Below are 13,822 nucleotides of genomic sequence, written 5' to 3'. Positions count from 1 at the left end.
TAAATGATAAATGACAAGTGCTAATTTAACATGCGATGAACACACAAAGCATTTACATATCATCATGCCTTGTCCATGCATTCCAAACACCCGGTTGGATATATTTTGGGAAAACATTTCAAAATTTAAATATTAATTCTACTAGTCATGTGGTTCTCAGTATATTTGCTTTTACCAACAGGTTTTTTTTTTTGCCAATTAAACTGTTAAGACCAGTACATTTAACATGTAGTTTATTTCATATAAGAACACACTTTCGTAAAGTATATATAAAAAGCTACATCCAAAATTTAAAATTAGGTCTGTTAACTTTTTGAATGAACAAAGGGGATGTCAAATAGTTGTAAGTTGCATCTGAAAGGCAAAAAGCGTGAGTTATGCTAAGTATGTTATTGTACTAAAGAGACAACCAGCGAGCCCTTTTCCAGCAGAAAAAGCTAAGTACGAATTAATAAAATCTTACTGAAAAAACTTTTAACAAGAAATAAAACTTTGGGAAGAGTTTTCAAATTTAACTTCTATTATTTAAAATTGATCAAAAATGGGGGGGGGGGGGGGGTGGGTGGGTTTGTTTCTTTATCTAGGTCTTCTTATAAATTTTAAAGAAAGCGTAGATATTGGAAAAAAATAAACTCTTTGCGTTGTCATGCATACTCTGTTGAACGCAAATTCATTTTTAGAATCAATTAAGTAGGTATATAGTAAATCTAATTTGCTCCTCATTGTGTAGGTTATGCAAATTTCTGTTTGAATCAACCATAATTGGTTCTTGTATAATCGGTCTGTTTTGTATAAATATATAACGAAAATAATATAGCGAGCATTGTCTAAAGAAAAAAAAATCACGAATAAAATGTTTTTGCATGTTTTTACTTTTTATTAAATTATATGCATATTTTTAAATTCAAAAAGGCTTTGTAAAAAAAAAGTACATACATTTCACCAGGATAACAAGCTGATATTTTAAAAGTACAGTTTTATCTTCAAGCACAAGATACATTCATTATGCAAAACAAAAACTACTCTCACGAGGCCGTTCGTACTATCGACATCATATGAATGTGAAGCACTTTAATTTTTACATTCCTTCCTTACATTCTTACGAATTATTATTTTTTTTATTTTTTGCCTTTTGAAAAAAGAGAACAAACACTCCTTCAGGATAGCAAGCTGATTTTTAATAAATTTTATTTTATCTTAAAAAATTGGATACATTCAATAAAGAAAACCTCAATAGGCCATTGGTACTCATTGTTAAAAAGTGATCTTTGGATCAGTCACCCAAATGACACGTGATATAGTTATATCAACTAGTGTGATCAAAATCACTGAACCTCCAAATTTTCTTCCTTTTTAAGAGCAAGTATAACTATTTAATACAACATGATAACAAAAGTAGGTGAATTTTGAAATGAGAAACCTAAATGTTCCATAATGAGAACCACAATAATTGAATATACAAAATGACCTAAAAACATTTTAATGACGATTATTACGTTTTTTAGGATTCTTAATATGCAAAATAGAATACAATGGGAATAATTCGTATCTATAAGCTATTTGCTACATGTACCATAAAGATGGCGTGTAGCTTTTTTCTTAGCGAATGTATTGTAACGTATGAATTTCGCTGTATCGCTTATCAATAGTATGACAACATATGGAATATTCAAATACAAAATTTTATAATCCGCTCTTCTTTGATTTTCCTTGCTATAAATGCACTTTGTAACAAATTAAATATTTTACATTTTGAGTGGGTATGCTTCGTGTGCATTAGCTGACTTGAAAGAATAAGAACGATAACTCATGTAACTGCTCTTTCTCTCGTATTTTTCGATTTTTGAATTTTTTTGTTAGTATGGAAAAATTATTATTTTTTCTTTGTTAATTATGATACATGTACAAAAAAATGTAAAGGGATGTACCGATGTCCTAAGTTTCATTCGTACAAGTATGCTCATGATGCACACTATAAGTGTACATTCATCATGCATGACCATTACACTAAAACTCGTTGCAGATTTCAAGTCTATTTCCCAAAATGACATCCATTAAATTTTACAGGCAAACTATAATCTTTCGCTCTGTATAATGACATCTTCCAGATCGGGTTTTGTTGATTTAACTGTAAACGATGATGAGTGAGAAAAGAAAATCTCCTTGATATTCTCGTTTCGTTCCTTTGCTAAGACGAGTCTCCGTTGTAGGGAGATTTCCGGATTATTTACGAGAGTGTAGGCTAAAAGCCACTTCCATCGGGCTTTCCTCCTCTTCTTGGCCAACATCTCTTGATATTCATCTATTTGAAACATATGTTGCAATATTAAAACAGGTTTTTTTATATTATTCAAAAATGTGAATGAATATCATGCATTTTGCTTCTATGCGACATTATAATAAAACAATGTTATAGCCAAGTTAATTATTTCTCGTTGAATGTAAATATATATTTGCTAACAAAATCTATTGGTCGGGAATATTGTTTTTTCTTTACATCTTTTTCTCTTTATTTAAGAAAAAACAAATATTCCTAAAAAAAAATACTACCATTATTTTTCCTATACCTTCGCGGTAAATCAAACTAAATCGTATTAGTGACAAGTTTTATGAATGTATTTATTTACAACAAACATTTAAACAATTGTCAATCAGAATGTACCAAGCGTGCCATTTTGATATATGACGCAATTGATACAATACATGATAAACAATTATAAAAAGCGCAACATTGTTAACGAGAAAATTGAGCCGAATTTTTAACACTGTAATGATAACGTCTTTTTTTATTCAACGTCAATTATGAAAAACGAAACACTATAAACTATCTATATTACTTACATGTACAATTAATCAAAATATACTTAAAAGCACTGGTCTTGATATTGAAAAAAACTCACCCCGCAAAACAATATTAAGAATTTTCTTTTCCTTCTTTTTCAACGCCGTAAGCGATTCTGCTTGCAAAATACTGATAAACACCATTGCAACGGGATTTGTATGAGTACTTTCTACATGCATGAATCCACAGTATGCATCAAAACCTTAAATACAAAACAAACATTTACAAAATTTAAAGAGCCAAATCATGTTAAACTGAATAGAAAAAAAATACATGAAAGGCTTATGGCGTAAAATATGTAAAAATTTTCAAAATATTATTTTCAATAAATACATAGCAACATCAAACTAAATTAAAAAACAAAACATTTAACATGAATTATTTCTTACGTAAAACAAAAGGATTTTTTTTTTGTAATAAGAGTTACCAGGGTCCATCCGTTGGAATTTTTTAGGAAGAGTACTGTGGTCAAGTCGGGGAAGGAAAAGCGCTCCCAGGATGATGGCTTTAATTATCCTCATCAGGCACGAGAAGATTCCAATGAAGATATTGTAGAAAAACATGAAGTATGTAAAGATGAAGAAGAGCCGCCTATAACATTACAAAAAAACTAAAGTTAAGGAGGCTCGTTGGTCCGCAAATTAACCAGAAGATATATCAAAAACTTTCAGATATGATTTGCTAATCTATAACCTATTTTTAACTAAATCAAAATCCAAAATTTTTGCATTTAACATTTGGGTAGTTTCCTATATTTCTATATAGTGCTCTTCCTCTGAAAGAGATATAACAGTATAAACATGGTGATTTAAAACAATTGAATAAGTATATATTTAAGTGTGTCTTTAACTAATATGTTCATGGAAAAATGGCCATAACAAGCTGTCGGTCAACTCAAAATTCCATAAAACAAAATACAAATTCAAAGCAGAGCAACACGGACCTCTAAAAAGATAGAGGTAGGATCAGGTGTCATGGAAGAGTGAGCATCCTCTGCTGACCGGTCACACTCGCCGTGTGCTCTTTGTCGTTCTCGGGAAAAAAACGGAAAGGTCAGTAGACAATAAGGTGATTTTTTATGGTCTAACAATTATTATGGAAAACGTCAGTCAGCATGCGGCCAAGTGGAAGATTGTATTTGCTAACAAGTCGTTATATCGACCATAGAACTTACGAAAAGATGACTTCAAACGAGACTGTTGATAGTCCTGTTTTATTAACTTGTTTGTCAGTAGCTTGCCTCGCCTTAGAAACTGTTAATACGAAGAGCATGTCCTTGTATATCGCATTAACTGAGACAAATTAAAATTTCCATATGTAGGTTATTTCGACAATTAACATCCATTACTGACAATGTTCGATCAATTAAAATAAAATTAACCTGTTATCCATGGCTAATATATCACCATTTTCTTGTAGAAAGAGAAACTTTGATAATACAAGCTGTAGAATGTTTAACACCAGGGAGGTGATTAACACTGGCCTGAAAGTAGAATACAACAAACATACATTTTTCATTGCATTATAATTATATTTCAATCATCGAAATTCTAAAGAAAAAAAGAAAAATACGGGTTAAAAATTTTAATTAAGTAAAAAAAAAAATGAAAATACAAAAATACATTTACGGGTTAATATTGTAACTTATTGGCCCTATTTATAAAATGATATCAAAGAAGCTATTAAAATAGATTTCACTTTTTTTGAAGATTTCGACATTGTGAAATTTTTCCTTTGATTAACGATATATTTTCTGATCAACTCATACATAGTCCAACCACGGCTTGTTATACAATATTAAAACGTGTTCCATGTCATAAGAGGAACATTATAAATTTTTCTGTCGTTTTGTTTCTTTCATCTTTCACCTCATATTAGACGCTTTTGAATTTCAATTTCAATTACAGGGTATCCTTTAATGAAAAACACATTGAAACAATTTTACTGAATATTTTTTGCTAAGATCTTTAATATTTGGGGAAAAACAAAAGTGATTCTTTTTACCATAATATCATTATCTGTTGCAAAATAAGGTCTTTGATCACATCCCATAATGTCACTATCGTCGCAATTACAATGGAAATAATCAACAGCAACAAAAACTGGATGAAAAACCCTAAAAGAGAATATTTTTGAGTTTTAAAGAAATTCTCTAAGCACAAAACAATTCCAAATGTTTATCATCGCAATCAGTATACCCATCAATATTTTGCTATAAGTTTGTATGGAAACATTTACATTCCACCTACCCCATCCAATGTATCCCACCTGATATCCAGCATATCTCATGCTACCAACCTTGTAGTCAAAAGATGTAGGAATAAGAGGTTTTAAAAACTTGATAACTTTTGTTTATGCATGTCTATAAAAAAAATCGTGACCCTAATTTCACTGGGGTTTTTTGAGAACTTTTAGAGATTGCAGTTCAAGCAATCGAGATTTACTTGAACTTTTAACTTACAAATCCTAGCTTTTTTTGTTAACGGACAAGTTCAACTATAAAACAGTTGCAAATAGTAAAATCATCGATGATTTTTCTTCATTTTATCATACCATGAAAGCACAAGTCGCGAAGACGTTGTGTTGACGACAATTATAGAGCTTATCAAAGGCAAAGTTTGGCTAAATTCAATGCTACAACAAAAAACTAGTTGAACTCCAAAGAGATTTTTACTTGAACATACATTCTACTTACGATTAGACTTGCATTGGACTTTTCGGTCATTGGTATGAGATGCTCATTTTTCCCTTTGTACAGTAAAAGCAAATTGTTCCTGAAACATCGTACTTAATAAATATACCAATGTCAACGCTTTAGTTTGTGTCATGTGACTTTTTAAAGGGTTGTTAACTGCTCAAACAACAATGAACAAACACTGACCACTTATGAAACAGACACACATATTTGATATCATAAATATGAGCTGTACATTAGAATGTTAAATATTAAATGAACACCCTTTCATAAACGTATTGAATTGTTACATTAGCTTAATCCTTTTATATTGATCATTACGATAGAATTAGAGGTGAATTTGTGTTAATTTTAACAATATTTGTTCACAATTTTTGACTTTGTGAATACATTTTAGTATACACAAAGAGGTAGAGAAAATATTTTTTTTAAATTGAAACATTGATAACATTTTTATTTATCTTTAACATCAGCTACATCATTTTTTGTAAAGTGTTATTGTGATTGATAAAAAGTAAAGTAAAGCCGAGCAGATACTGTTTTGTCAGTCTGTCAGTAGCAAGCACATACACACAATATTTCAACTGTGTTAAAATTGTGTTGAAGTTTGTATTGTTTTCATATGTTACATATGTATGACATTAGAAATGACACCAACCTGTATGACGTCATATAATGAAGAAGAAACACAACATTAATGGTATATGCTACCATCAAAGAAGTTAAGAAGCAACCTGAAAAGAATATAACAAGTTTATAACATAATTCCAAGTTTAATTAGCCATATAAATTACTCCTTTATCAAAGTTTTTGCAATTAAAGTAAAAATAATGCTTCCATTTGGAGAAAGATTACATCATTGTTTACCTCTAAGTGCTGTTACCAAAAACAACAACATGTGTAGGGTTTTCCTGTCAGTCGTAGTTAAAAATTCTTCAACGACTTGTAAAGTGTTTAGAATTTTTTCTGCATACTCGAATGCTTGATAAAATACTATGAACAGAAGAAAGGTAACCTGCAATTTAAAAAAAACAAAAAACGTAAGTATTCATGTTGTAGAATATGATTTTTACAGATTTCAAAAACATCCATCACAGAATGTTGTCGAATAGGATTTTTACAGATATTGAGAACATTCATCCCAGAAAATTTTACAGGTGGGTCCTTCCCACAATATGCGAAATATATTACACTATTCTTCTAAGACACATTCGCATAAAAAGTGTGCCATTGTAATGATACTTATTGTTCATAAATAGGTTGCATTTGAAAATCAAGATCGAGATGATTACATGTACCTTAATGGACTGTGTCAATTGTACAAGCCTTGTTAAGATATCGTTTACAAAATGGAAGAATATTATATTCGTCGTTCCAATTATGTTGTATTAAATTTAAGATTTCTTTACTAAAGATTACCGTAATTTCTAAAAGTCTACCATTAATATGTAAATATTTAACTATTTTTTCTTGCAGTACATTATCAGATAAGTTCATTTCAATATGCAATAGTCTTTATAAATATGAATTAAATAAGAATATCTTGTCTAATCTTATCATTACCTCACAGAGTAAAATAAATCCAATGGCAATTACACTCATTATTCTAGTTGAATACCGGAAACCTTAAAAGAAATTTCAAAGCAATGTTAAAAAAATATACGTTTAAGTTTTTTTTTCATTATTGAATATTTATCTAAATTGTTTGTTTCTTGGTTCGGGGAGCGTGTGTGCGTGCGTGTGTATATAAGTTTACCGAGGTTTTCTTGTTGGGTGTGCTTTAAAATCTAAAAAAAAATTTTCGCCTTTTATTGGGTAATAGGCCTAGTATTGCTTTAAAGTGACCAAATGAAACTTGTCTAATCAAGGTGAGCATTGGCCAAATTGTATAGGTAGTTCATTTTATTTTGTCAAACAAATACACTGTAATGTGATTCATTTATTTACTTATTCATTTAATTTAAATAGGCCTGACATACCTTTAGTACGTTTGTAAAAAACCATTCCAGTCAAGTTTTTCAGTAAAAATATCAATTTTTCTTTAGCACCTTCTGGAGGTCTGCATCAAATAATCATTGACAAATCAATATAAGAAATAGTGGGTACACAAATCATAAAAATTGTAAATTATTTTCAAAACTCTAAATAATCATGAAGAAAGAACGACCAATTAACCCTTTACGAATATAATTGATATGTGCGTATCTGGAATACCTTCAATTCAAATTATCATTTAGGGAAAACTATTTCAAAAATTTCCATCTTATGAAAAAACAAGACGTATATGTATAACATGTAAAACTCTAATTCATATGTACATACGCTTACTTGAAAACGGTAAAATTATATATAAGCGAAAATATCTTTTCATTACATACATTATAAGAAAAAAAATAACATTTGTTTGCAAAACTTTATAGAAGCGTGGACTTACGGGGGAGGTGGAGGGGGTCTTTTAAACAGCTTTGCAACGTGGATGCCTTGGTATGACTTTCGAACGGATTCATAAAGGTCCTTGCTGCTCTCAAAGTCCACTGCTAGTTTAGTTTTCTTCTCTGGTTTTGCAATAGAAAGAACGAATCTGACGGGGAGGCTAAAGGTCAGATAGAGGTAACATAGCATTTCCGGTAGTACCCCAATGATAAGGATCAAATAGGAAATCTAAAACATGAATTAAATGTAGTTATATATATTCATATATAAATTAAAAAAACAAAACAAAACACACACACACAATTTTCAGTCAGGATGAACATTTTTCTTTAATATTCAATGCCTCATATATGATAATATTTTTTGAAAATCAGAATACTTACATTCATTTTTTGTGTACAAAATGAATTGGCAAAAAATTCAGCCGTAAAAATCCAAGAGAATAAGGTTGCTACGAGGTATCCCAATGGGCTTTCTGTGGTAATTCCTGCAAACAAGGGGAAGTAACCCATGCCATATATCAACATGGAGACCAGAGCTATCAAAACTGTAATAAGAAGCAAAATCAATTAAAAGAATAATGTCAAAGATATATTGACTGATTTACTGATTTTAACAAAAAGAGAAATATTTCATTTAAATTAATATACTGTAGACATTTTTCTTTTTTTAATTCTTTTCATGTGCATTAGCAAGATGCAAGTTTATGACAAATTGTACATTTGCTTCGACTATATGAAATTTTGATATAAACTGTATTAGCTTCAGAGATTTAGAAAATAAGTAAACCTTTTAGATATGTTGGTCCGTTATAGTTAAAGGCATATTTAGCATCAAACACGATATTAGAGCAAAGATGAGCCAGCGTCCCGAATGCAGCGGCGTAGGAAAATCGGTGAGATCTCTTCATAACATCCATTGGGCTGGAAAATCGTTTTTGTTTTTTTATTATCTAAAAATCATTGTATTATGTTTAATAAAGTAATTGTGTATTAAATAAATGAACAACTTACAATATGAGTCCTGGTCGTCCATTTAACAAATGAAGTTTTTGTTTCGTTCGTCGTGTAGAAAATGCCAAAAGCACAGTAGATATGGCCTAAAATATTTTATTTTTGTCTTACAACAACTAAGTTTACAAGTATAAGAAATTTCAGACATTGGAATTACATTCAACAAATGAATTTAATCTCAAAAACATCATGCATTCATATACAAAACATTAATATAGAAATACTTATGCAAGAAATATATAAAGAATGTCATTTTTAAATTCCCGTTGGTTATAATTTCCAATGAGCTTTTAAATTAAGTATTTCATTTCATGATGTTGTATCTGATGCTTCCGAATAATCATTGAAGCTGGTTCTGAATTATCTATTTCACTTTGTTTTAAAAGGGATAACAAAGATAAAGAAATCAAAGTGAATGCATTTTGTTTTATGCATCTTTAAAACAAAATGTTGTGTTTTATATATGTATGTAGCCGGCAAGAAAGGATAGATGAAATATAACTAAGGTGGAGGTAGTGTAAACTTACCGCTGGGATGAGTAAATATAGCCGGAATTCCTGGTGAGGGATAACCTTAGAACAGCTTCCACTGTATAATACAACAACTGATAAACAAAAACCTTATCTACGAAAGCATACGTCAGAGTTAAGAAATATTGTGTGGGGATTTTCAACTAATTTATTTTTAATTGATTGTTGTTACAGTGGTACATGTATATGTTAATGTTATTAACTGTAAGAAAATGTAATACTTACTAAACAATTGTGTAAGTGAAGTTTGAGTTTCCGTCGTCCTCTGAAAATTCCTGGAAAACTGATAACAGGTCTTCAATAAACGCCATGTATGTGAGTGAAAGCAAACCCTTTAAAAAGATAAATATCATTACTCAAAAATGCCATCATTTTATTCTGATGTATTTTATGATAATAAGAAAGTATATTTTTTAAACGTACAACAATTGAAGATGAAGACTATAATCAATGCTTAATTTAGTTTATTTGGATGCCAATCAACTAAACTGAAAATATTGTGTCTTTGTTTTTATGCATGTATTTTCCCATCATTCTTCACTTAAGCTTCCCGATGGAAATACAATAACTTTCACCTGCCTATGTTTTTGCCGACACCGAATCTTGCTTTTCAACATTAAAATTTGATATTATATCAATTTATCTGGCATTATTTTAAAGTCATAGGGTTGTCATACTCATTAACTGTTAATTATTCAGATCTGTGGACCATTCTCTCTCTCTCTCTCTCTCTCTCTCTCTCTCTCTCCTTTAATTCAACAATTCAAATGTTTAAAATCAATCTATGTATAACCGTGTGAATAAATTACAGCTTAATAGATAATTCATGTAAACTATTTCAGGTTTCTTTTCATTTGTTAAAAGCATACTTTCTACACGTAATATAGCATGCAAGAATGTATTGGGGTTGTTTAATTCCTCACTCATGGAAGGTTGTCGATTTGCCACGTACTTAAATATCCGTCTCGCGGAAAATTTGAAGTTAAACAAAGCAGGGATGATACAACAATATACAACAATATATATTGAAAGGTTCCCTTTCCTTTTTGTGTGTCACTATCTTTTAAAGAAAAAAATTGTTGTATAGGCGGTGAAAGGGAAAAAACACGTTAATGTAAAACGGGCAACCAGTTTTTAAAAACATACCGAAATATAAAACAGACCAGCTTAAACCACAACCAACAGACACGTTTGCGAAATCAACAGACACCGATCCAAAACAAATGGATGTAACAGTAATACTAACAACAGTAATTTACTGAATTGACTCTAGATGGTGTTTAAAGAGGTATTACGAGGAATGAATGAAATGTTACCGTGAAAAATCGTACCTCCGTATTAGCGTTACGTTTTCTCTGAGAGTAGACGTGCTTGGGTATATGTACGTATACTTTAAGAGAAAACGTGTCTTTGGGAAATCTCAACTTTAATTGAAATAGATATAAAAATTCCAATGCAGTAAAATAACTTCTAAAAATAATAAGCAGTTTTGCTATTACAATTTGTTGATAACAGAATAATTTAATTCTGGTTGTAACGCGCATTCTGGTTGACTAAAAATTATTATATCGTATAAAGAATGTTGCCTACGTCATAGTAAGATTAACGTCAAAAACGCATCGTTACGCCTGGCGTTACGTTTGAATTTTGTACAATTATACGTCATTTTAAAGGTCAAATGACCGTTTTTATCCACAATGAAGAGTAAAAAAATAAAATTATAAGCAATGAATTCAATATTTATTAGTTTTATGCAATATAAAATGGTTTGAAACAGTTTACGCTTTTTTATAAACCGCTTAAAAATAAAAATAGATATTGAATTCATTCTTTAAATCACGTACATCAATTTATTACTCAATTATTGTATTAACACATAAACAAGCGTCGCCTAAGCAGTCAAATTAGTCCAAAATGAATCAATCAATATAAATGAAATAGTGGAAAAAATAGATTAGTTTTGATTGCATTATAATTGCAGAATTTAATGATGAGCATCTCTAGAAGACGATAGAGCTTTTATCTCCTTTTTTGGTACCAAAGTTCTAATGTCTTGAGAATTTACATTAAATATTTAAAATCCTTGTATATAACAGATTTCTAGGTATTAATTTCGTTACACATATAATTTCATATAATTTAAGAATCAATTTTTCATAAGTGACTAGGACATGATTGGAGCAAAACAAAGTTTTTTTCCAATTTCCATGTTTAGAATGGTAAATTGATGCCTTTTTACGCTTAACCATACTCTGAAAGTCAAAAGTCGAGTTGCAAATTAAACGAAATATAGAGAGTCCCCCCCCCATTAAATACTGATAATGTTATCAAAAGTAATCATAATTAAGTTTTCATGGTTACAAGAAGGAAAAGATATAATTGGATGATATCGGTTTGTAATCAATTTATTTTAAAATCCAGAGTAATTGTAATTTAATCGATTACTTTTGAAAGGAATCAACTACATCGCTTGGCACAATCAACGTTATTTCTTATTTTCTAACGATACAATTGGTTAATTGTAGTTGAACACACGTGTGAATGAAATCTAGGCATTAAAATATGCTTTTTTGGCGTACTGATTGAAAGGTTACGATAAGTTTAATTATAAGATAACATTTACGTACATTTATTTTTTCTTCTGTCATGGATTTTTTAATGACAAAATTTCAAACATGCATACCACCCTTTATCTGCCCTATTACCTTCCTTAACTACCACTCCCCTAGTTACGTACCTTATGGTAAAGTCACTTAAAATGGTCAACGGTTCATTGAATTATCCAGACTTGTATTACATGCATCTTTACGCCATTTTTCGCTTTTCTCGTTGCATTACAATTTGTACAGACTTCTGCTGTTAAAGGTGCGCCCTAAATAATGTTTTAAACAACAAACAACAAACAGCAAACCTGTTTAAAGCTTTTCTTTTAAAGCTGAAGGCCCCTTCTCAATAGGCACCGTCACACAGGTATATATACCCTTCGGTTTCGTTACACCCGATTGCACGCCTGGAACTCGTGTCCTACGTTTCTATACCCTATTAATGGTCTTAGATTTTGTGCATGTTTTTCTTGTTTTTTTGTGAATATTCTGTATGTAAATTATGCATCGACATGTTAATTTGATGTTAGTACTCCCCTTACTTGGAAAAAGTGCGTAGGATTGATAATTTCATCGCGACTGAGGAAAACAGCGAGGAAACATGTACGACCACTCAGGACAGACCTCTACTCTGAACTGTTAAGAGGTCTACTGTTTATATAGAGGTTGTAGGGATAGCAGCGATGAAAGAGACATATGGCATACCACCAGACAATGCATTTTACGACTGGTGTTCAGCTTTACTAATGCGATACACGATCTAACGGCACTGTAGCTAACGTCAAACAATTTTCTTTAATTTTTTTTCTATTTCACTGAACATAACATAGTTATATATACACTAAGCCTGCACACATGTAGTGATTTGCATACAACAAAACATTTATATACATGAATAACAAGTGCCTCTACACTTGATTAACTTTAAGCTATATTATGTACAAGGGATTTTTATAACGTTTGCGGAAAAACTACAACGCTGAAATTTATTTGATATACATTCTCTTTGGCCGGCTGACGAACAAAAAAATCACGTTCAAACAATTTTCACGAAAATAGGAATTACTTAGATTTTCATCGAAAATAATCAAGTGGCCTTGATCTCGATTCATCTTAAAGGGTCTTGGACACGATTTGAGATCAAACATTTTATACTTATATTTTATAAAATACTGTTATACAAGTTTTCGATAACAAATCAAATCTAGATTCAATTTAATATGGGCATCTTAATGCTGATGTTTTCAAAACAGCAAAAAATCATTATGGTAACTAATAATTATTCACTGCATCATCCTGATCCTCCTTAAAGTATACTGAATGATGCGTTGAACGTCTTTTTATATAAATCGGTCTTAACTGCTTTTATACGTTTAGTACAAAACTTGCAAACTTGTAGGGGTTTGATATTCTCTAAGTATTTTAAAGATGTCGTCTTGTCAAGAAAATATACGTCTGTCTCACTGCCGATTTCAAGATAAACATAATGAGGAAAACAAAGTTTGCATAAGATATAAAATTTTACGATAGTTAAACTTTTGGGTACAAGGTTTCTCATCTTTGGTGTGAGTCAAATCTCTTATAAAATACTTTTATTATAAAGTCATTTCATGCATATTTTTTACAATTTTATGCTATTTTATGCGATTTAAATGATATGCTATGAGATTTTAATACAATACTATGAGATTTGTATGCTTTGCTAT

The 13,822-nt window shown here is 30.5% G+C and overlaps 1 protein-coding gene across 4 annotated transcripts; it reads right to left on the bottom strand.

The window, feature by feature from the left end:
• Positions 1-1,156: 1,156 nt before the first annotated feature.
• LOC128164233 (receptor for retinol uptake stra6-like) lies at positions 1,157-12,496 on the bottom strand. Of its 4 annotated transcripts, none has more exons than XM_052828000.1 (18): positions 12,425-12,496; positions 9,739-9,845; positions 9,511-9,571; positions 8,984-9,069; positions 8,760-8,893; positions 8,354-8,517; positions 7,972-8,198; positions 7,517-7,596; positions 7,101-7,162; positions 6,405-6,552; positions 6,196-6,271; positions 5,538-5,616; positions 5,092-5,140; positions 4,847-4,958; positions 4,224-4,325; positions 3,270-3,433; positions 2,901-3,044; positions 1,157-2,302 (listed from the first exon to the last, which is right to left on the bottom strand). In XM_052828000.1, exons 2-18 carry the CDS (start codon positions 9,822-9,824, stop codon positions 2,073-2,075), a joined length of 2,004 nt encoding a protein of 667 aa, XP_052683960.1. In that variant the 5' UTR covers positions 9,825-9,845; positions 12,425-12,496; the 3' UTR covers positions 1,157-2,072. The 4 variants fall into 4 exon arrangements, with proteins under 4 accessions (XP_052683960.1, XP_052683959.1, XP_052683961.1 ...); XM_052827999.1 differs by lacking the exon at positions 12,425-12,496 and adding an exon at positions 12,251-12,418; XM_052828001.1 differs by lacking the exon at positions 12,425-12,496 and adding an exon at positions 12,251-12,418 and having other exon boundaries at positions 8,354-8,457.
• Between the last annotated feature and the right edge of the window lie 1,326 nt (positions 12,497-13,822).

This window comes from Crassostrea angulata, chromosome 9 (assembly GCF_025612915.1).
Source record: "Crassostrea angulata isolate pt1a10 chromosome 9, ASM2561291v2, whole genome shotgun sequence".
NCBI lineage: Eukaryota > Metazoa > Mollusca > Bivalvia > Ostreida > Ostreidae > Magallana > Magallana angulata.
Note: the sequence above shows the minus strand (reverse complement) of the source record. Positions and strands in the feature narration are given on the sequence as shown.